The sequence below is a fragment of the Chamaea fasciata genome, unplaced genomic scaffold (genome assembly GCF_029207755.1).
Source record: "Chamaea fasciata isolate MVZ Bird 193981 ecotype frontalis unplaced genomic scaffold, bChaFas1.0.hap1 SCAF_2, whole genome shotgun sequence".
Lineage (NCBI taxonomy): Eukaryota > Metazoa > Chordata > Aves > Passeriformes > Sylviidae > Chamaea > Chamaea fasciata.
Window position 1 is genome coordinate 15754981 of NW_027094087.1, and position 23660 is coordinate 15778640.

The window sequence follows — 23660 nt, forward strand, 5'->3', positions numbered from 1 at the left end:
AATTTCAGTGTTTGTGTAGCTGTTGCTATTTTTGAACAAGTTTCTTTTGTGGACTCAGTTCAATTTCCATTCAGAAAAGGACTAGTTCTAAAAAAACAGCATTTATACTATGTTGAGAAATTTCTTCTGTGCTGCTGTATGCTAAGTCCATAAAATAGCATCATCGTTGTAAATTACATTTTTTTCTAAGGGTGTAACTTAAACCAGTCATTGGTAGTTCTCCTCATAAGCAGTCTGTCATATAGGAGAAGGGTAATTCCGGAGAGGAAGGGATGAGTTCTGATCATGTCATCAGATGCCTGCCTGAGTCCTGGACATCTAAGGGAGCAAAAGGCAAACCTACAGGCAGAATCTGCACATCTATTGAAAATTATGATTTTATGTACAAGGACATGAATTAAAATAAGGCAGTCATGGAACATTTGTTAAAACACTCAGAAGACTGTTACATCAATTTAAATTTAGTGTATAATTGAATATTGCTCTGTGGATTTAAAAGTTACTAGGAGAATTTTAAGGGTGGTAATAGATTGCAGGGTAGGATATTTTTGAATAAATCTGACACACTTTTCCTAAACTAACATATTTTTCCACAAATATTAATAGAGGATTGTGTTGTAACTGAACTTTTTTTCTCTCTCTTTAAAACAGGAACTCAAGCAACATATACACGGCCAACAGTGAGTCCCTCTCTGGGAGCTCGGATGGCTGGAACTCCAGGGGCTGCTACTTATGTGAAAACTACAAGTGGTAGCATCATTACTGTAGTACCAAAATCACTGGCTACTCTAGGAGGGAAGATCATCAGCAGTAATATTGTTTCTGGTAGGCATATGAGTAGTTTTGTTACTGTTAAGACTTTTATTTCAAAGGTAACTTTGGGCTTGCTTTAATTGTTCAGGGCTTTTCTGTGGGTTACATGCTCAAATAGTTATTAGGACCTTTACTGAAGAATTCAGAAGAAAAATAGCTGAGCATGTAGAAGAAGGTAAAAGGTAGAAGTTTGAAGGTAAAGTGTCCTTAAGGATTGTGGTAGTTCTTGTGTTTAAGAAGGTGACAGAAAATGTGAAAGAAAACTGTGAGGAAAGAGAAATGTGTGGTGGGGACTAATATGTTGTACAGAGAGCAGAAAGATCAGAAAACACTATTGGCCCATATTTAAAACATTTTATAATCTCAATGCTGCCCTTCTCTGTTCCACTGCGTGTCCAAAGAACCAGAATAAAAATGGACTGTGTATGTTAAATTCAGCTATGCAGTCTGCACCTTATTTTAAAATTTTATCAGTGTCAGCCTGTCTTTCCTTTGGCCCATGTTCAGCCTTAAGTTTTCCCTCCCAGCTTTATGCTGTATTTTAACATGCTGCTTATCTTTGTTAGTCTGCTGACTAGCCCTGGTTCTGCCTGCTGATTATGTACTGGCACGGGTTGTCCAGAGAAGCTGTGGGTGCCCCAACCCTGGAAGTGTTCAAGGGCAGGTTGAATGGGGCTGGGAGCAACCTGGTCTTGCAGAAAAGATGCCCTTGCCATTGACAGGGGTGGAACTGGATGAGCTTCAAGGTCCCTTCCAACCCAAAACATTCAGTGGTTCTGTCATCTGTAATGATAAGGTCTCTTTGGGACTGGAACCAAGCACACTGATACCAGAAACAATTTCTTAGTATATGTTTAGGACTTGAACTTTGTTTAGCAAAGACCTGACATGGCACTAGCCAGCTCCAGTCACCATAAGGTGCTGCACAAGCTATCCAGTAAATGCACTGTTGGGCTGTAATCTCATAGAGCAGTTTTACAGGTTTTGATTTCCACAAAATTATATTTAGTGATGATACAACATCTTCTTTGGCAACAAGTAACTTTTTTTAACCTGTTGTGGATATGGTTAAGACAATTTCTAGGTCCTGTAATGAATTATACACAAATGGAAGTATTCTCCTGAGCAGTAGCTAATGTGGGGAAACCTGTGAGTGATCCTGATGAGATTAATAACGATTGTCTTGGAAAAACACAAGTTTGGAAATCATGCCTGCCTTTTTCCTTTTGTTTGCTTAATTGTTTTTGCCAAGGGAGCAGTCTTTAGATGCCTTTGAAGTCAGTAGGATGAAATGAATCATAATCTTGTTTCAGCATTTCTTCCCTTGCCCAGAATTAGTTGAATTGTTAATCTGAAATAGGTTGTGTAGTACCTACAGGCATGACTAATGGGTAGAAGGTAGTAAAGGAAATCATTTGGCTTGCAGCTCTGTTGTGACTGAATGGAGCTTTCCTCTGTAGAAAGGAGAAATTGTTGATAAAAAGGTGTCTGAGGAGCTACTGCAATGGCAGTCTGATAGCACTGATGATTCATTTCAGTGTATGTACTTTTGTAGACTGTGGAAGGCTGAGCAGAATCACCTGTCACTATAGGGAACTAAAAATCTGATAAAGGGAATGGAGCTGATTGAATAGTAACATAGGCAGAGAGATAGCCAAGACAACTCTTAAAGCAAGAACAAAACAAAAAACCCAGAAAAACAAAGCCAACCAAATAAAAGCCCCCCCCCAAAACAAAACAAAACAAAAAAATCACCAAAAAACTCAGCCCAAAACCAAAAAACTACCACACTTCTAAACTTAGCTTTTATGGACTGGTTGTGAAACAATAGCATGTTTTTCTTTTTTTCCTTCTTTCAATCCACTATTCATCACTTACATTACAACAGAAAGAGCTGGTTTTTCTCTTGACTGGAGATACATCTTTGGTACGTAGATTCTTCTACAGAGGTCGTCTGTAGAAGAGTATTTGTCTGTGCAAATAGGACCTTAAGTTGAGTATTAGTGATGTCATTATCCCACCCTAACTCCAGCCTTTGAAAAGTTCTACATGTTTGCCTGAGAAAGCTGTGTTAGTCTGCTCTGTAACTGGTGAAAAGGAGTTTCCTATCCTAATATAGAATACATTATGTTCCCTGGGCACACCTGTTTTTACTGTAGGTGAAAGATTTGTCAAGTTGGCATGTAATCTTTCCATGTTGAGTTGGGTGACATGAATTCCCATTCCAGATGCTGCTGGTTTCTTGATGTGCTGTCAGATTTAAATACAATGATTCCTCTATAGCTTACCAACTTCTATGGTGAAGGGAAATAAACAAAATGTGATAAACTTTACATTATTTCTTTTCCCACAAAAATTTAGGAACTACAACCAAAATCACTACAATTCCAATGACATCGAAACCTAATGTGATTGTTGTGCAAAAAACTACTGGAAAAGGAACTACAATTCAAGGGCTTCCAGGCAAAAATGTTGTTACAACACTGTTGAATGCTGGGGTAAGTAATTGTTTCAAGTCTCAAATGGAGAGCCTAGTGACAGGCTGTGTTGTGGCTGCTGCATTCATTCTGCTAAAGGCTCAAAAGCAAACTGTGCAGGAACTCCTGAACAGATCCAGCATGTCTTGATGTCAGGGATGTTTGAAAATTGACTGTGGTTTGCAGAATATGATTAAAGCAAACTGGGAATGTTTTCAGAGGTAAAGGAAAACATAAACTTTAGAACTTTGTTTTTTTTTCCATGGATAATGATTTTGTATTCCTGAATTGAATTAATTTAAATAGATTAAAATTACTAGAATCTTACCCTGTTTGCTCCAGTGAGAACTGGCGTCCTGTGTTAATAACTTGCATCTCCAGCCGTTTGTCTTTTGGGTATAAAGGGCAGAAATGAACTGTGTCTTCACAGTAGGGAAATCATTTTCAGTTAATGTGGTGTGTTAACATTGTGACATCCTGTTCCCTGGGTATTGCATAGTGGTGAATTATTTTTTGGATAACCTGAGGTATACCTAAGAAAAAAATCAAGTTTCTGGCATCAAGTGAGCTTCTGTTAGTACTTGTAAATAAAAATGATCAATGTTCCTAGGTAAAACTGAGATTGAATGCCTTAGTCCTGTAAAATTTAAAAGGCTGCTTGAGTAGCAGAACTACTGAAGGGTTTTTTAAAATCTTTTTTGATTTAAAATTGATATTTTTAAAATATTTTATTTTTTTAAGGTTTTGAACTTCCCTGGTTTTAGAATTAAAGGTGTATTTGCAGACAAGTGGAAATCTTAGGATGTTTACACAATAGTAGCTACCAAAATGGAATGGTATTTTTGGAACAAGTATGTTTTGGAGGATTTCCAGCTATTTCATGGATATTGGTAGGAAGTGGATACTAATGTTGTTACTCACTTGGTTTATTGCTGTGCAGAGCTTAAAAAAAGCATGCTCAATGTCTTTGCTCTTCTTAAGCTATCAGGAGTCTAGTTATATGTAAACACTATTTTGTAGTCAAATGATTTCTGTAAAACCACTGTGAATCTGCATTTTTTGATGAAGTGAACTTTTAGTTGGAAAGAAGTCCCTACATAATTAATGTCCTGGTCCCGAAGACAATGCCAAAATATATATTTAAATAATTTTTTTAGAATCTCAGTTCAAGTTTTGTAGACGTCTTGCCAAAGTTAGTGTTAGTAGAAATTGATGGTCTTAAAAAAACATTTGTGAAGGATTTGTAGAAAGTTCCAATTTAAAAAACTTTATGTCTTTTAGTTACTTCTTTTTATTCACCCCTTCAGAGCTGCTCAAAAGGTAAGGTAATGGAAAACTGGATTTTGGTAGCTTTTTCCATTCAAAACTGTAGGTTCTTTTGTTCTTGGCCATCTAATGTATTTTATATCAGATAAGTGTAGTTGTAGCAGCAGATTTATTTCATGGTACACACATTCACGTATAATTGTATTTTTTTGGAAAATTTGGTCTCACTGAACAATTCCATTAAGTTAACCTGTAAACTTTGACTTCTCTGCAGGGGGAGAAAACTATTCAGGCAGTGCCGGCAGGAGCAAAACCTGCTATCATCACTGCCACAAGACCCATCACAAAAATGATTGTTACACAGCCAAAAGGAATAGGGTCCACGGTCCAACCAGCCACCAAAATCATCCCAACTAAAATTGTTTATGGTCAGCAAGGGAAAACACAGGTACAGTGAGGACCCCTTTCTGTCTTGGAATGTACCCCTAAATTTTAATGGGAAGTAAATAATTTTTCAATGTGTTTCCTCATTTGTTCCAGGTTTAGTATATATCTGTGGGGAATGAGACTTAGTGCTGTAATGAGGTGGGCTCGATCCTAATTTCTCAAGCACAATATCCGCATTTGTTAGCTTTTTCTGAAGGCCTAGAGCAAGCCAAAAGGATTTACTAAGCCTTTTCTGTAGCTGAAACTGTCTGGCCATGGCTCCAGATACTTGTTTACATCTTACAGCTAATGGTTAGACCATTAGAAATAAAGATGCAGAGTCTGGGCAGAGGTCATTCATCAAATCTGAGGTTTTATTGAAGTTTATTTTCTGCTTAATACCTGTTCTGGCTGTCCCTGCAACTTTGTGTAGTTGGTGGGGCTGTATACAGAGAATCCGGCTTATTTCTGGGTGCTTTCAGTTTCAGCTTTTTCTCCGGCTGCACGTAGTATTTGAAAGAACCGAACTTTTATCAGATGTGACATTTTGTGTGTTTTGTTTGTTCAAGACTGTATTTATTGTGGAAGTGCTTGTTCTTATCAGTGGCAGTGCATGTTCCAGCTCACTTGCGTAGCTTTCTCTTATCACACTAGTTTTATCTAGTCCTGAAAAATAACGGTTTAGTGGTTTATTGTGTTAAACACTTCAAATTACTGAGTGAGAAGTACATTCTTGTGCATTGCCATTTACTTGGACTTTGTGGTTTAATAATCAAAGCTGCTGAATTTAGAGGTAGACTTTCTAAGTAGAATATTATGTAGGTGATGTACATAGATCTGAGAGGCACCCTGTACTCTGATTGCTCTGATCTGTTTCTTGAGTGCTTTTACTATAAACAAAATTTACCTTTCTATTTAGGTCCTCATAAAACCAAAGCCAGTGACATTTCAAGCAACAGTTGTGAGTGAACAAACCAGACAGCTGGTGACTGAAACGTTACAGCAGGCTTCAAGGGTAGCAGAGACAGGAAACTCATCTCTCCCAGAAGTGAAAGAAGAACCACAAACCTACACTGACAGTAGCTCTTCTTCTACAGAGTCTTCCCAGAGCTCTCAAGGTCTGTGTTGGTGTCACATAATGTATGAGTGGACTGTCTTCCAAGCATGCCAGCTTGTCCCAGAGAGCTGTGTGTCTCCTTTTAGCACAGGTTTCACCCCATCTGTTTTCAGTGAAGCACCATTGTTCCCTTATTTTTATATTTTTCTTTCTTTTGAGATACTTACTTTGTTTCATTAATTCTTAATATTTTAAATTAATAATTCTTTCATTAATCCTTACTTACTTGCTTTCATTAGTCATGAAAAGTGGTGATAAAGGTGTCTTGCTGAGCTCCATCTTGCTGTTACAATGCAACCTATTCTCTCTTCCTGGAGAGTCTGCCAGAAGTAGACAGGGTAGCAAGTTTTGGAGGTTATTTTGGCAGTCCATGCACTGCCACTGTCTTTCCAGAGCGTATCGAAGCATCTCTCTGCTGCATGTCTGAAAGCTGTCATGGGACCAACACAAATCTCGGTCCTTTTATAGACATGCATGTGCATCAGGACGTATCCCAGACATGCAATCCTGATGGGAATTCTACCCTGGCTTCAAGCCATGATACAGAGGCAGCTCTTTGTGTGTAAAAGGAGCATAAATAATAGGGCATAAACAAAATCCAACCTGTGTTCAGGAGTGACCATGATAACATATCACTGCAGCAAGTAAAAGTAAGTGTCTCAGTGAAACCTTGGTACCTTTTCTATATAATTTTGTAACTGTTGGTCTATATGGCCATTTAAGTAAGTTTTTAAAAAGTTCTGAAGGTTCAACCAACTTATCAAAATTTAGGTGCTGTTAGTTCAGAATGCTGAATACATGGTGATCACCTGACCTGCTAAAACCTTCAGGGAAAAAAGTTCAATCCAAGACAAATTCAACATACAAAGAAACCTGCTGAACTTTGATTTTTTCAAACAAAATCTTTTACAAAAAACTAAGATACAGAACTTCAGTTTTTTTCTGGAAACTGTTCATAACATCAACAGTGTTTTTACTTCAAGAATCAATTGAAAGTGTTGCAGAATGAGAATATGCATCCTTGGCAATGTTCAAAGCTAATAAATAATGAGTAATTAGGTGTAATTTTGAACTATTACCCTGCTTTAAAGCAAGAAGTTGGATGAGAGCCCTCCAACCCTAAATGGTTCTATGATGACTTGAACTGGCACAGGCTGCCCAGAGAAGCTGTGGCTGCCCCATCCCTGGAAGTGTCCAAGGCCAGGTCAGATGGGGCTTAGAGCAACCTGGTCTAGCGGAAGGTGTCCCTGCCATTGGCAGGGGGTTGGAATGAGATGAGCTTTAAGGTTTCGTCCAACCCAAACCATTCCATGATTCTATGATGTGCCTTTGTTTTTTTTTTGCAAACAGATTCTCAGCCTGTAGTCCATGTGATTGCTTCAAGAAGTCAAGATTGGTCAGAACATGAAATTGCTGTGGACACAAACCCTACAATAATTTACCAGGATGTATCCAGTGAATCTCAGTCAGCGACTTCCACAATAAAAGCTTTGCTGGAACTTCAGCAGACAACAGGTCTGAAAACCCATGAAATTGTTTAGGATAACTTCAGAGGTTATTTTTTGCTTAAGTAGGCTTTTGTAATAAATTTTGAAATTGAAAAGCACTTAACTTGAATCAACTTGATTTCTTCCTTTTTATCCTGTATCAGTTTGTTTGCATCTATTCTATAGTGTTCACTATATTTAATTAAACTGGTACATTTATATTGTAAGTTTATTTTATTATGAAGGTTTATATATTAGAGGTTGATTTTATGCTTTGCTTTTCTTTTAAAGCAGTGAAGGAAAAGTTGGAATCAAAGCCAAGGCAACCTACCATTGACTTGAGCCAAATGGCTGTTCCAATCCAGATGACTCAAGAAAAGAGGCATTCTCCAGAAAGTCCTTCAATTGCAGTTGTAGAGTCAGAACTAGTGGCTGAATATATCACAACTGGTAAGTGGCTAAGGTAGTGTTAGGGTGGCTTTGCAGTTGAACTCAGAGGGCTTGATTTTGGAGTTTTCTTACAATAGGTTTCACTTTTGTGTTTTTGCTGTAATTTTCTGTAGAGGAAATGAGTCTTTTCTTCCACCCCTGAGTCCCTGTGCAGTGGATGGAGATTGCATCTGCCTTGCTGTGGCATAAGGCAAAATGGTTCTAACTGAAACGAAGGGTGGTTGCTTCAGGATAGCCAGCTTGAGTAGATTTTCTGTTCCCTGGATGTAGAAGAGACTGTCCCACCACCCTTAAAGGAAAACGTCCAGTAAGGAGAAAGTGGAAAAGCTACAGGAACTGTAGCCTAGTTTTTGTACATACTGAAAGGAGTCAGACATTGAGTTTGTTAAAATCCATATAGTCCCAAGTTAAAGCCAGGTGTGCATTTAGCATGCTAATGTAGCCCCAGTTTCTTCATTTACTACAAAGCTTTGAAGTAATAAACATGAACTTTTAAAATATATAAGTTACTCAAATTAATCTCTTTAAATTCTTGACTCCTCCTATTTGGGCATTCATTTTGTGTAAGTCCTTTCTCTTGTCTCTCTAATGTTCCCTATTACTCCAGAATACTAGGTATGAGCCACTTCCCACACATACATGAAAGGATCAGATTAACTATTTTCCATTTTAATTTCTTAAACCCACATTGTTATTTGGAAAATGAAAGCAAAAATGTGTTGAAAGTCTACGTTGGAAAAGAGAAATAAAACGTAATTGTATTAAACTGTATTACTGTATATCTGTAGCTCCAGTGATTTTAGTGCTAAATGCCTAATTTGATATTTTCATTTTGTTCTGTACTTCCTCCCCTTGCTTCTATCCCTTGAATGGCCTGAATTTAAGTTGTGTGAAATTGGAGCTGGGGGGATGTTATTGTTTTTCTTTCAAATAGCACTTACTGTATCTGGCTTCAATTTCAAATGTTTGAATCATGCTGCCTTGGATCTCCTTTAAAACAAACTCTGAAGTATAATAAATGTTGTTAAAGTGCTTTCCAATTAGCAGTCTGATATCTTCACTGACACAGATGTTGTGCTTTGAGCTTCTCTTCAAGGTTCCAATTTTTGATGGTCTTGCTGTGAAAGTTGATGTAAAAGAGGGCCTTTTGCAGGGAGGATGGAAAATTACAGTCAGTGTCTTTGTAGACTTCAGTACTTTTTGCAGCTTAGAAGCCATACGAAGTACAATGGCTAAAAATTTCCAGGAGATATGGAAATACTATTTTAAGTATTAGGATTTCTGTAAACATTGATTTGAAATGTGGGAATCTACCAGAGAAGTGCAGACTCCTGTGGGTTGGTGGCTGCAGGGTCTGCTGCAGCACTAAACTGGTTATTTTGCACTTGGATTTTTGTCCCTTCCCCCAGTTTCTCTGAACATTGCCAAGGAACGCAAGTAATTGAGTTTCTTTTTGGTTTAATTTGTGCTTCTCTGAATTTATCAGTAACCCACATTTTCTGCTAAAAATTCAGTAGTAAGATACTAAAGAATCTATAGTCTGTTATGAAATGTCCTGCATGGCCTAGACCAGAGGATATTAGGTGTATGGGAGCTGGGATTCAGCATGTGTTTCCTCATGAGATGGAGGGAGCAATTCACGCATCTTAGTGTCACCATTTTTTGTCTGTCTGCAGACTCAGGAAGACAACACTGTATTGGTTCACATTCGGAAGAATATCTACACAACCATATAGGTTAGAAACTTTATTTTTAAATTAAGTTTTCAATTGTGTAGGAATTGTTGGGTGATATCCAGGATAAATCTGGCACAGCATGCAAGCCAGTATAAACCAACTTTCTCAGAGTGAGAAAGTAAAATTACCATATTAATTCAAAATTTGACCTTTCTTGGGACATTCGGGAAGGTCACAAAAACATTTTAATTTAATGTTATGTTACAACTGAGTTTAAACTTCGCTTGTTCTATTTCAGTGATTAAATATTTTGTAACAAAGAAATTAGATTACAGAAATATTTGCATATTAGTATGGACAGACATAAAGTGATTTGGATTCGTATCTTATCAGTGACTGGAATATAGAATGGTTTTTTGGTTTTTTTCTCAGCAGCACGTGATTTTCTGTCCATCCACTGTTTAATTACAGGCCTATCACTTTAGCTCTGTAACTCAAACTAGATCTGTTCTCAAAAGTGACATAGACACATAACAAGGTCTCAATTTTTTTGATCTATCATTTCTGATCAGCCTCACTTGCTTTCATAATACCCAAACATTTTCTGTCTGCTAATCTTTCAAATTTAGCTTATGTTCTGGGGAGAATTGTGTGCAGTTTATCAGTGATAGAAACCTGGAGAGCAAGGCTTGCTGTTCTTAATTGCAGTCAATTGTGGAGGTGCTTTTAACAGTGTAAAAACCACAGAATAACTTGTGTTCTACAGCAATATTCTAGTGCTGTATAAAGAACTCAGGTAAACATCAAGTATAAACTCTGCTTGCAAAATTGGTGTATTGGGAAAGGGTGGCCAGAGGAGGTTTGAACCGAGTGTGGTTACTTAGGAAACAGAGACAAAAAGCAAAACCCCCTGAGTTGCTGCTTTAAAAGGTTTCTCAGAATAGATCTATCCATTAAGGTTGACACTAGCACACAGTGAAAGACATTTTCCATACTTAGATCTTTTTCACTCATGTGTGCTTTCAGTTGAAGCTTAACTGCAAAACAAACAGTTGAAGTTCCTGCAGTTAGTTCTGGAGAAGTGCCACTGACCTCTTTACTTTCAGTCAGTCATCGGTCCCAGCCCCACCAGTCATCTCAGCCCCAGAGGACTCTGCTGCAGCACGTGGCTCAGTCGCAGACAGCAACGCAGACTTCGGTTGTGGTGAAATCTATTCCTGCATCCTCCACTGGTGCCATTACTCATATAATGCAGCAGGTTGGATCCTTTCTTTTCCCAGCAATCTATAAACAGCAGTAGGTCATACAAATTACATAGGACCAGGGCTTATTCTGAATGCATATATCGTAGTGCTGCCACCAAAAATGCTTGGCGTACCAGCAAATTAATGATTTAAATATTGCCTCAATAGCCAAAGGAGAGGAGGTTTAGATTTAATATTATAAATAAATATTAGGAATAAATTCTTTACTGTAGAGGGTAGTGAGGCACTGGCACGGGTTGCTTAGGGAAGTTGTGGATGCTGCATCCCTGGAAGCATTCAGGGCCAGGTTGCACAGGACTTGGAGCAGCCTGGTCTAGTAGAAGGTGTCCCTGCCCATGGCAGAGGTGTTGGACTAGATGGTCCTTTAGGTCTTTTCCAACTCAAACCATTCTGTGATTGTGTTTTGATGATGAGGGTGATTGTAGTATTGCGGTGGCCTGACCTCTTTAGGTTATGTTGGTGGTAATGTAGGGGGAAGAGGGCTGAAATGGAATCTGGTCAGTACACAGAGCACACAGTATTTTTTCCATTTGATGTCTTTAGTTTGTGAATAAGAAAACTTCCGTGAATCAAAAACTCAGATCATATTTAGATCAGGACTATGGGGATTACAAGAAATTCAAACATGCAGTGCAGCTTGTAGTGAAATCTTGCTGAAGCCACTTGAATGACTGATCAGGACCTGCTTATCTCTGCAGTGCTTTAACTTGGGATCTGAGTTCTTGAAGTGGGAGCTTCAGCTGCAATACAGAACAGTACTGCATTAGAGTTATAAACTCATGTTAGGCAGTATATTTTTACAGGTGTTGGATTAGGCTGTTTGATCTTGCTAACACCGTTTGTCAGTACATTTATACATTTTGGTTTACAAAGCATAGGTTGCTCGTTCCCTCAAAAAGTCAAATGTTTGTGTAAGGCCCAAGAAAAATTGCAATGCAGTTTTGAGAAAGGAAGAAGAGAGGATCTCTGCTGAAATAGGACAGCCTGTAGTTACATGGGACCCTGCCAAAGAAACCCTAGAGAAGATGGTTAGGCTTTCAAGAGGCAGAAGAAAAATTTATTATGTGGAGAGACTCTGGCTTGAGTGAGGAGCTACTGGCTCAGCCACCTGCTACTCTCTGCTGCTTCATATCCAACTGCCAGGCAGCCTTAGGGAGCTTTGAGTCTCAGTCTGACACAAGCAAGATCTACATAATCCCACTGAGGGTTAGTTGTGAAGCTCATGTTCTCACATAGAGATGTACCACAGTTTAACATGATAATAACAGATCTTGATTGCTTATGTATTGTGAAATACCCACATAAGAGTATCTTTTTATACATGAATTGGGAGTCTGTAATGGTAAAAAAGTAGTACATTTGAAACATTAAAAATTATTTCTAGATTGTGTATTCATATATTTCTCTTTACTAACTTGCTCTAAATTCCTCTTCTTAAGGCCTTAAGCAGTCACACTGCATTTACCAAACACAGTGAACAACTTGGAACTGAGGAAGGAGAAGTGGAAGAGATGGACACCTTAGATCCTCAGACTGGCCTGTTTTACAGATCTGCCCTCACACAATCGCAGGCACAAAAGCAGCAAAAATTGAGTCAGCCGCAGCTGGAACAGACTCAACTGCAAGTAAAAACTCTACAGTGTTTCCAGACTAAGCAGAAGCAGACAATCCACCTGCAGGCTGATCAAATCCAGCACAAACTCCCACAAATGCCCCAACTTTCCATAAGGCATCAAAAGCTAACCCCCCTGCAGCAAGAGCAAGCACAGACCAAACCAGATGCACAGCACCCCCCACACCATATGATGGCCAAAGAAAGGCAACTCCCTACCTTAGTGGCACAGCCACAGCAAACTGTAGTACAGGTGCTTGCAGTAAAAACCACGCAGCAGCTGCCCAAACTGCAACAGGCACCAACGGCACAAAAAATCTACGTGCAACCCCAGCCCCCCCAGAGTCAAATGCAGCTACCTGCCTCTTCAGAGAAACAGCCAGCAAGCCAGGTAACGGAATATTGATAGCATGCGAAATACACGTCGCTGTTCAAGGAAAAAAAAAAAAAAAACACCAACCCTGTCACTGTAGCAGTGTTTTGTCCTGGCAACAGAGAATCCCTCATTCTGCTGGTAGTAATTACCCCAGCAGAAGGTTGACACTAGGAGGGAGAAGCACATGTTATAGGGGAAAAATCCGTAGAGCTCACAAATGTGTTTTGTTGGACAGTTTTTGTTAATTTCAGCCACCACTGGTGCATAGAATTTGTCCCTAGTTATTTTCTTTTAATTTTTAGATAATGACACATTAATAATTTCCATTCCCGTAGCACTTTTTATTTCTGTAGAAATAAAGATGAATACACTGCAGTCTCCTAATGCTCTCCATTGTTCCTCTCCCTTTACATCTTCCTGAAGTTATATGGCTTTCATGTAGAGGAGTAATTTGAGTTTCCTTGGGAGGGGAAAAGGCAGAGACTGAGGAAGATGGGAAAAAATGTATTTTAACTAATTCCAGAAGAGTACAAATTTTTTTGGCCCTTTCAGAAATAGATGTGAAAACTAACCAACATTCCAGGGGGCTGTAAATTCCAAAGGAAAATTAGGCTACTGCTATAATCCTTATCTAGCAGCCTAAAAAGCTGCTTTTCCCCAGGCTTCAATTAACTGTTGCCCTATCATTGCTAATTCCTTTGTTAAAACACTGAGTTTCAATTGTCTTCCTAATAGCAAGTATGTTGTTTGTGCCATTCTGTCCTTGGAAATATTGATGAGGATTTCTATAAAAAAATACTAACTGTAATATGCAGAACAAAAATTTGATTTTCAGGTGCAACATCTAACTGTAATGCAAGGATCCACTGTTAGAGATAAATGTTGAGGGGCATGAGCCTCCTTTTGTTTCAAAGGTAGCAGGTGGCAGCTCTGTGCCCAAACTGGCATTGCTGGTTACCAGCCTATTTCCCATGCAGGCATCCACGGAGACATCAGTAGCAGATATATTGAGAGTGTCTGTGGTGGAAGCTCAGATTGATGCAAACATAGAACATACGATAGTGGATCCCCCAAACAAGGCCACGTCCACTAGTAAACCTGCTAGTGAAGCAGAGTCGTCACCTTGTATCCAGGGCTCGAGGGTGGCTGCAGTAGGAATGACGGCACCTTCCATCCCCCAGCAACAGACACATACAGAATCCAGCTCAAGTCCTCCTGCTGTTGGTCCTACTTTACCAGAGAGGAAAGTCGATGCACGAGGAATACCTACAACAAACCAGTTTATACACATTCGGAATATATCACAAAAGAAAGCTGAAGAGAGCTCATCAGAAATTGTTGTCCAGGTAAGAGAAGACTGAGCGAATAAGTCAAAGACTGAGCAAACCAAACACGTCTGATACAATGATAGTCACTGAATGATGTTCATGTACTTGTGAGTTTATTCCCCAGGTTTTGGTTCTGTTTCTGCTCTTAGCTGGTAATCACTTGCTAGGTTGAAGTGTAATTCTTCTTAATTTGGCTCAGGTTTCTCTAGTAGTGTATCATTCACTCTGTCCTCAGTGTGTTCCTTCTTCTGTTAAGAAAACAAACTCATTTCATTTTGCAAAGTACTTTGATTTGCAATGCTTAAAACTGCTTCAACATTTAGTATGGAGTTATGTTCTAGGATCTTTCATATTATCTATTAGTGTTGCTTCTGAGTATAAAATAAGGACGTAGTAGGGTTGTGCTTACTAGAAAAGTTCAGCTAATAAGGTCTGAAATCAGAAGAAAGCTTTTTAACTTCACTTAGGATAAGATCACTTCTAAGTTAGCCTAAATGCTTTGAACATTATTTAACCACTATGCTTGATATTTTCATTGATTCTGCTGTCTTAAATGTGATGTATGTTGCAATAAGTTGTCAGAATGTCAACTAAGGAGATATTTAAGGCTTTCAAGTGGTCTAATGTGAATCTTTGTAGACAAGTTGGCATGGCATATTTTCACACAAATGATAGTGTGGTTTGAAATTGTTTTAATATGTATCATACTAGTGTTACAGTGAAAATACTTCTGATGTGGGAAACTATTTGTGTACAGAGGTTTCAAATTTTTCATGCTATTTTGTGGAGTCTTTACTGGGGCTCACTTCTCTTTTGTAGAAATTACCAGTTATGTATTCATTTTTAGTTGTCCTTGAACAGACAAGGGTAGATTTCTGTTTTACTTGAAACCTGTATCTCTTGAGAATTGGTACCATTTATCATTGTGGCATGCTACAAGCTGTTTCAAAAGTCAAATAATGCCCAGAATTTCATATAAAGTCGGAGATTTAGCTTCTAACCTATGGAAGTAAAAATAAATAATATAATAACCATAATAATAGTAATTTTGGAAATCAATAGCTATTGTGTTTTCTCAGCCTCTGAGCAGGGCCAGAGCTGGAACTCTGTTGTATGCAAAACATAGTCCTCCTGGAGTGCTTGGACAGTGCACTGCCTGGTGGGATTCTTGCTGTACTCCTGTGCAGGGCCAGAAACTGGACTCAATGGTCCTTGTGAGTCATTTTAACTCAGGTTATTCTTTGATCAGCATGTCTTGTGTGTAAAAGATCAAGGTGAAGAAGATATTATCTCTGCTTTGGATTTGCAGAATGGTGGATGATGGGCATTGGTTATGCTGTCACAGACCTTTAGGGAAGATCAAAGGCCAAGATCACTGCCTGGGGAGCAAGATTATTCAAATTTTACCTTTCACAACCCAATCCAGTGAAAGAGTGCTTTGAAGCTTTAGTTATGGAAAATTGCCCTTGGAAACCAAATAATCCCTTTTCCACAAATCTCTGTGCTTGCACAGATGCCTTTACCTTCAAAATTGTTCATTAAACTTAAATATTTTTTTTCAGACTATCCCTCACTATTCCATCCCTTCATGTCACTCCAGCTCTAATGTGGTGGTGGAACCCAGCGGGCTCCTGGAGCTCAACAACTTCACCAGTCAGCGCCTTGATGATGAGGAGACAGCAATGGAGCAAGATGTGGACAGTAGCACTGAGGATGGCACTGAGCCCAGCCCCTCTCAAAGTTCTGCTGAACAATCCTAAGGAATAGGGCCACTGGGAGTGCACTTTATAATATCTTGGGATTTTGAGCATCCAAGATGCCCTTCTGTTGTGATGTCTTAGAGCACTTTGCCTATTAGAATTGTTCATTGGACTCTTGAAGCATCAGTATGTTTTAACAAGACAGCATTGCAAAAGCTGCATCTTAAAAATTGTTTTGGAAAAAAAAAAGAAGATGCAGGTTCCAAGATTTAGTAAACCTGTGACAGTGGATTGTACTCCTGTTCAAAAACAAATCTGCAATGAATTCTACAGCTTGTGCTATTGAAGCCCTTGCCCAGATACTGAAACAGCTTTAAGTGAAAAGGGATCATTATTTTGCTGTGTCTTTTTAGCTGTTGAGCAAAACACCATAAAAAAAAAGGAAAACATTTAATAATTTTTTTTTTTTCCAAATAGCATGTGAGAGAAAAAATGTCTCGGACAGTGCTGGAAAAGCCCCAGGAATTTTGGAATTGGTTAGCTTTCTTGCACTTATGCTCACTTAAATTTTTTTTTAGAAGCTTATTTTTTTTTTTTTTTTAAGTTCTTGTTGGTGAATGTTTGGAAGTAAGCAAAACTGCTAACTGGTAGCAAAGTGGATTTGCTAATGGAGTTTTGCTTTCATGCTTTACAGGAAGTAGGGTAATGGTAGATGAGGCATTTCTTTGTGCCATAAGCATGCAAAATGCTCATCTACTCTAGTTAACCTTTGATTATTTATTTAAATATAAAATTTAAAGTGAGAAAAGTTGTTGAAAGAGTTCCTGTGAAACAGGCAGTTGTATTAATTCTAGTACAAACGACGGAGAAGGAGGTGTATTTTGCTATTAATCAGTTTTTCAAAATTGGGGATAAACAGTTCAACATCTTTCCAAGTTGAACTTGAGAATTTAGAAGTGAGCTAAGACTTTTAAAAATCTATATTTTACTCTTACATGCTGTTTTTAAAATTGATCATTTGGGGAGTTTAAAAGCTTAAATGGGTATACAATGGTAGGTTTCCAAAATTAGCCTCATGCCTTGACTTGTTGAAGCAATACATTGGGGTTTTGTGATAGTTACAAGTCACAGAGAGCGGTTTGGGTTCAGATGGGACAAGAGAACCAGTTTTAATGCATTCTGGTAATCAAGACAATACATTTTTTCCCAAAATGTATATAAAACCATGTTTTTAACTATTTTGTATAGATTTCATTATAAATAACTAAGCATTTTATGACTTTGACATATCATTTAATTGTATATAAATGTATAAGCCTAACTGCCCACGTTTTGGTGCTGAAGTACTGTAAGTAGATTTCATCCAAAGTCTAATACAGCTTTTTGTGTCAGTCTTTTTCTTAAGCTGTCATTTTACTGTTGATATTGTAGTTAAGGTAAAATTCCAATTGGAGTAACTCAAACTGAAAAATACAAACCTTAAAAACCATTTATCTTACCTGTCCTGAGTATCCACCTATGCTAGGACTTATAGTAACCCCTAGAGGGGGCTCTTGGTTTTCTCTAATTCAGTTATCCTATAAACTAAGTCACTAAGACCTTCATATACTTCTTTTTTCCTTCTGTTTTCTTTTTCCATCAACATTAGTTCCAAAATAATGTAGTTCATAATTGTGGAGAAATGTCCAAATTTTATTTGACATGCAAATACTGGAATAGTGGGTTATGGAACTACTGATTTTTGTGTTTACCTTTGTATTGAAATAAGTATTAGTTTGGGTTCTGCTGTCCATAGTGCTCAGGGTTGAAGAGAATAGTGTGTTATAAATTAAGCATTCCACATTTCTTTCTTTAGTTAAATAATAACCCTGCCATTATGTCATTGTAGGTAGTTAAGGTTTTGATCGGGAAATTTGACTCTTGTTTTACGGAAATCACAGCAGTCAGCAAAAGTGAAGAAGTTATGCTCTAAGTTGTGAAAGTCCCACATTGCTACCGAATGACAAAAAGTGGCTTAATACTGATGTTATCAGCAGTGGACAGTCTGTTGTGGTTTGCATAAGTGAGCATAAGGAATGGTCTGTATTTCCATACGCAGTTTTGAAGGGCCCAAAGCAGGTGACACACACAGTTCTTCTGGCTTGTATCAAATTTTCATTGTCCCTTGGGCTCTTGCAGTGCTTTGAGTGTCCCTGGCATATCTAGGACTGGAAGGCCATGAGAATATAAGAGAGCAAGGTTTTTCTTAAGCATTTGTGACTGAGAATATTGCCCTAAGTTACAGTTTCAGTTTTAGGTTGAAGGTATATGCTCTCCCCAGCCAAAAACAGGTACCAAGAAATGGCCTAAGGTGAATTCCGCACCTAATGCATTCACTATATTGTTGACTTCTGGTCCAATTTATTCTGATGTTTTATGTAAGACTTTATTTGTCTCTTTAGTGATGATTGAAGCAAAGGTATGGACAACTACAGTGGACTATTTGGCAGCTCTTTGAAGACAGCAGATTGTTTAACACCTCAAAGCTTTTCCTCTTTCTATGAGAAGTGATTGAATTAAGGTTGACAAGTTGAAGCACATGGTGGGGATGTCTAAGGGTGATGTAAGAAATTTAGAAGAAGGGACTTAGGTAATCAGTGTGTTCATTCTTGACACTCTTCTCTTGCTGCTTTCCCAAATTTCAACTTGTTTTTCTTCAGATTCTTTTATTGAATTTGTCTGTTTCAGCATTTCATCATATGAATACCTTTACAATTAAGAAATAGACAAGATAAGCTAAAATGTAGGGTAGCTACGTTGGGGGTTTTTTTAACGTGATTTTTGATAATGACAGTAAGACAAGGTGCTTAGAGCATTTGGCCCTTTCTCCTTTGCATGAACTCCAGGCATCACTGCCTGTTCTTTTGCCCTCCTTGGCAGATGTGCAGCTTTTTCCTACCAGCCCTAGGGATACTTCATCCCCCTGCAGCCATGTATCCACTTCTCACAGCCCTATGAATACCAGCAAACTGCTAAAAATAAAACATCGGTATGTAAAATAATATTTCCATATCCCATGTCCCTCATAAGCTGCATCTTCATTCCTGAAATTAATTTCATGTCCCTTCTTGGAACAGAAGAAAGAGTAGCTATGGTGGTGATAATTTTTGGTACTGGGGATTCACAGGCAATAGGCTTGTATCTTATCAGAAAGCTGTGGATAAATTGTAGAGCAAGTGAAATGGCATTAATGAGTCGCTTTGAATTCAGCAGTTTAATGAACATGCTCTGGTACTGCAGTAACACATGAATTTTCAAAAAAGGATGCTAAGAAAGTGAACTGAAGTTAGAGGAAGTACTGAAACTAGGGGGAATTTATGTGTGCTTTAAAGATGCAGGGAATCACAGAGGACTGCATGTTTTCTGGAGAGATTAAAGCATTGCAGTGACTGTATTTTCAGTCTCAGTATTTGTCCCACTGACAAATCAAGCTCTTGAAATTTCAGGACAAAAGAGAAAAAGGGCCCTTAGGGCCCTTTGAACAGAACACATGACTTAATCAGTGGGATTTTAAAAAAACCAAACCAAACAAACCAACCAAAAAAACACACCTATCTAAAACCTTCTAAAAAAATTTTGAATTAAGAATATATGCTTTTGTTTCTAATGCAGAAATAGTTCCTGAAGTCTAATGATTTCACAGGTGAAGGTGGTTGTGCATCCCCACAGGAGCACACAAAGGCAGATGATTTCAGCTTGGCAACATTCAATCCAGAGAAGACTGATCATAATTTGGGATAATGAACTAGAAAAATAGTGCTTTGGGGTTTGCCTGTATTGGAAAAAAGGTATGTTTAGCACCTGTGTGTCTATGCTCAGCTCCTTTCCCTAAGTTTTGAAGTAAACCACAAAGAATGTTTGCTAACAGCCTGTGCATGGTTTCCTTCCACACTGTGGGACAGAGTTTTTCCCATAGTCAAAGTCTGTCCTGAGAATCTTTGAATCTGTTTTCTTCCAGTAGAAAAGAAACACTTAACCTTATGATAAATTTAGAGCTTAACATAGCTTATCAAAGAGAAAGTTAGGGTGTATTACACCTTTAGGTGTATTTGTGGGTTCCTTGCACGAAGAACTTGTTGTTGAGGCATTTCAGTCTGGTATAGAGGCAGAGTATCATCATCAGATGATTTGTGTTGGAATGGCCCTTAAAACTCATCCAGTTCAACCCTCCAGCCGTGGGCATGGACACCTTCCATTAGACCAGGTTGCTCCAAGTCCTGTCCAACCTGGCCTTCAACACTTCCACAGATGGGGCAGCCACACCTTCTCTGGGCAACCTGTGCCAGGACCTTGATACTCTGACAGGAAAAAAAAAACAAAAAAAAAAAAAAACAAAAAAAAAAACCCAAAACAAAACAAAACAAAAAAAGGAAGATTGAGGATAATTAACTGGGATCTACAAGGGGTATAATATTTTTATCATTTGCAGTCTTTTCTCTCCAATCAGCACAGATGCTGCAGGTTGAAATCTAGTGGCCTTATATCTGATACTGGCAATGAATTGGTATGCTAAGGATTTAAACTGTTAAAGAAAAAGGACAACTTGGTGGTACCTTGAGACATTTGAAGCTATGAGTGGCATGCAGAGATGGTTAGTCATCTTGGATGGGTTTTGGGGAGGGGAGTGTTTTCACTCTGCTTTGGTGAAAAGTTGCTGAAGTGTTGAAACAGGAAAATCAGTACCTGTGATTAATTGCTCATTAATTCTAGAGAAAAAGGGTCTTTGAATTGTTTGGTACAGAAAAGATACTAAAAAGTTTTCAAGCACTGTGGACTGAAAAGTAATCAAATGGTCTTGTATCATTTTTGAAGCCCAGGACTGCCTTCACAGCAAGGGATTGAAACAGGATGATTTATAAGGTATTTTCCAGGTCAAACCATTCTGTGATTCTGTGATAACTGTTAGAAATGTCCAATACTCCAGATCTGGTCCTACTCAAAACTTCCTATGATTTTAGTTTTGCTCAATCCTTGGCCTCTTTTTTTTTTTTTAAAAAAAAAAAAAAGAAAAAAGGTGGGGGGGTTGATGTTTTTGTTATTTTGGTTTTTTGTTTGTTGGGTTTTTTGTGTGTTTGTTTGTTTGTGGGGTTTTTGGTTGGGGTTTTTCTTGGTGTTTTCATCAACTTTCCAGCTCAGTAAGGTTTTCAGCAGTTTTGAAATTTTCTGTGATCCTGGTGATCCTGTTTTCTGTAGCTGCCTTTATTAAATGGACTTAGAAAAGCTACTCTTGTCACCCAACTGGGAGTGGATGATTAGGGCTATGGGATTTTTGGCTATTATTGAACATTTCAGAGAGTGGTAGGCACATCAGGCAGTCTCTTATGGAGTACATATGGGGTTTAGACTCCACAGAATGGTTTGGCTTGGAAGGAACAAACCAAGATTATCTAATTCTGCCACTTGAATGTCCAAATTACCTAGCATGAATCCTTTTTGATGACGCTTTTACTAAAACTTGGTTAAGCCTTACTTGTAAGAGCCTAATTTATTTCTCATTAGAGCAAATATTCTTCAGAAATTGTCTTTTGTAGTAAAAAAAATCGGCTTGTCACAGCTCTTAGCCAGAGCTGTCCCAAAAGCTCATAGATCTCCAGTACTTTGTGACTTCCTTCATGTCAGGCTCTACAAGAAGCCAGCTAAAGGCTCTGGAAGTCTCTTTGCACAAGCTTCTTTTTGCTGTTAAGGATGCTACCCAAGACCTGCATCAGCAAAGGGCTGGGAACAGTTCTTTGTGCCCACACATCAGTGAGATTAGCAGGAACCTCTGGAGATCATCTGGTCCAACCCTCTTGCTCAAAGCAGGGTCAGACTGCTCAGGACCATGTCCAGCTGGGTTTTTGGAAACCTAGCATGATGAAAACTCAGCAACCTTTTCCGGTGACCACCTGCATTCTTTTTTCTTCTTTCCTAGTATGTGCTGTGTTTTCTGGTTTTTCTCTTGGTTTGTTTTGGATGTGAAATAGAAATACTATATGGAGAAGAGGCTCACAACGGCATGAGAACAAACCACCAGGAAGAAGCACAAATTTAGTGAGAGTGTTGTAGCTGCAGTGTTCCCAGAAACAGGGTTATTTGTTTTCCTCTCCAGACTTCAACTTGTTCAATTCTCTCTGCAGCCACTTCAGGACTGCAGAGACACAGGGTACTAACAAAACACTGTCATCAGATGTCACTTTGTAGTATTTCTTAATATTAAAAAGGTGTCCAGAGAAGGACAGGTAGGCTTAGAAATTTTTTTTCCAACTGCATCAATCAAAAGGTGGATGCAATAGCTGTTACTGAGCATTGTGCAGCCTTGGTTTTTTGCTTGAAAATAGGTATCTATAGGTGACCACAGCACAGTTTTACCCCTTGATTTTGTTCAAATCCACCATGTAAATGTGACACATGCAAGCCCAGAATGACTAATTTGAGAACTGGAGGGCTGCCTTCCCTGTGACGTGGGAATTTTGGTCAGGGTGGAGCCTTGCTAGAGCCATTCCTTGAGGATGCACATACTGCTTTGGTTGCAGATTGTGCTCCCCTTTGAGTTTGTCCTGAGGCATGCCTGAGTTCTCCTGCAATAAATAGAATTGGGAGACCAAAATCATGATAAATATCTGCCAAAGCATCTTAAGACAACCCAGGAAGATGCTACAAAGCAGAGCTTGCTAAGAAGAGAATACAATTGCCTCATCTGATCAGCCACTGTGAAAGGGCCATAGGGCTTGGGTTTACTTTTGGCTACATCTAGCACAGCTGCTTTATGGAAAGTTATTGTTTGGAAATAAAATAGGAACCTCAAGCTGAAACAAACAGGTTGAGGAACAGGGGTTGCAAACTTTAAACTTGTGGGTAAATGTAACCTGGATCCTTTAAATTCTTTCAATCAAGGTGCAGATGGCACAAGAACAACTCTGGTCCCATAGCTTTAGTCCCATTGCAAAAGTTGGGTAAGAAGAATTGATCGGGTAAATTGCCTGATTTGGATGTACGTGGTATGTACAGATGGAATGTGGGAAACAATGCTGTACAGATGCCAACAGGACAACTGGAGGGCAACTACCAAAATCCCCTACAGAGAGCTGCAGCTCCTGTTTCAGTGAGACAGCCATGGTTTGTGCCTAGATGGTTGATTTGTTAGTGGGACCTTGTTTGCAAAACTTACAAGAACTCAAAAGGTTACCAAGTTCCTGACTGAGGTGGACTATGACCCCCATTACCTCTTTTCTCCTTACCTTTCACCCCTAGAGAAAAAAGTGTAAGTTACCCAACCTCATTCTTAAAGTTACTTGAAATTACTTTTCCTGTCCAACAACTTTTTTTTATGGGAGTGAGGTTTGTTTTCATTACAAATCAATCTTGATCAGTCAGGCAGAAAGGGTGTCCCTTAAGTGATTTCCGAAGGACTTCATGATTTCCCTTTCCCTTCTTCTCTGTCTTTTTCTTCCTGGACTTTGTGGTCATAATGCAGTAATCTACAGCCTAGAAATCAGCAGGACAGCAGTAATGTAAGGAATGGAGGTTCTTAGACCAAATCTGAATTAGGTTCCCGTTGGAAATTGCCAAGAAATTCCTTAGTTGGTTAGGATGACTGTAAAAAAGCATGAGACAGCTTCCTCACCACAGGCCTTAGTAGATCTGGATTT

At 38.7% G+C, this 23660-nt stretch overlaps 1 protein-coding gene across 14 annotated transcripts in view; it reads left to right on the plus strand.

Annotated features, from left to right (window-relative positions):
- Positions 1–17482, plus strand: part of EMSY (EMSY transcriptional repressor, BRCA2 interacting) — a 41332-nt gene extending 23850 nt beyond the window's left edge. For 8 of the 14 annotated variants that reach the window (XM_066208783.1, XM_066208834.1, XM_066208871.1 and 5 more), the window contains 11 exons: positions 652–825; positions 3175–3311; positions 4831–5004; positions 5902–6100; positions 7450–7614; positions 7878–8036; positions 9713–9772; positions 10819–10970; positions 12417–12980; positions 13943–14311; positions 15856–17482. In XM_066208783.1, the coding sequence (XP_066064880.1) occupies positions 652–825; positions 3175–3311; positions 4831–5004; positions 5902–6100; positions 7450–7614; positions 7878–8036; positions 9713–9772; positions 10819–10970; positions 12417–12980; positions 13943–14311; positions 15856–16053 (2351 nt within the window). In that variant the 3' untranslated portion in view covers positions 16054–17482. The remainder of the gene's footprint in view (positions 1–651; positions 826–3174; positions 3312–4830; positions 5005–5901; positions 6101–7449; positions 7615–7877; positions 8037–9712; positions 9773–10818; positions 10971–12416; positions 12981–13942; positions 14312–15855) is intronic. The other 6 variants (XM_066208821.1, XM_066208862.1, XM_066208853.1 and 3 more) reach the window with 5 other exon arrangements.
- Positions 17483–23660: the final 6178 nt, after the last annotated feature.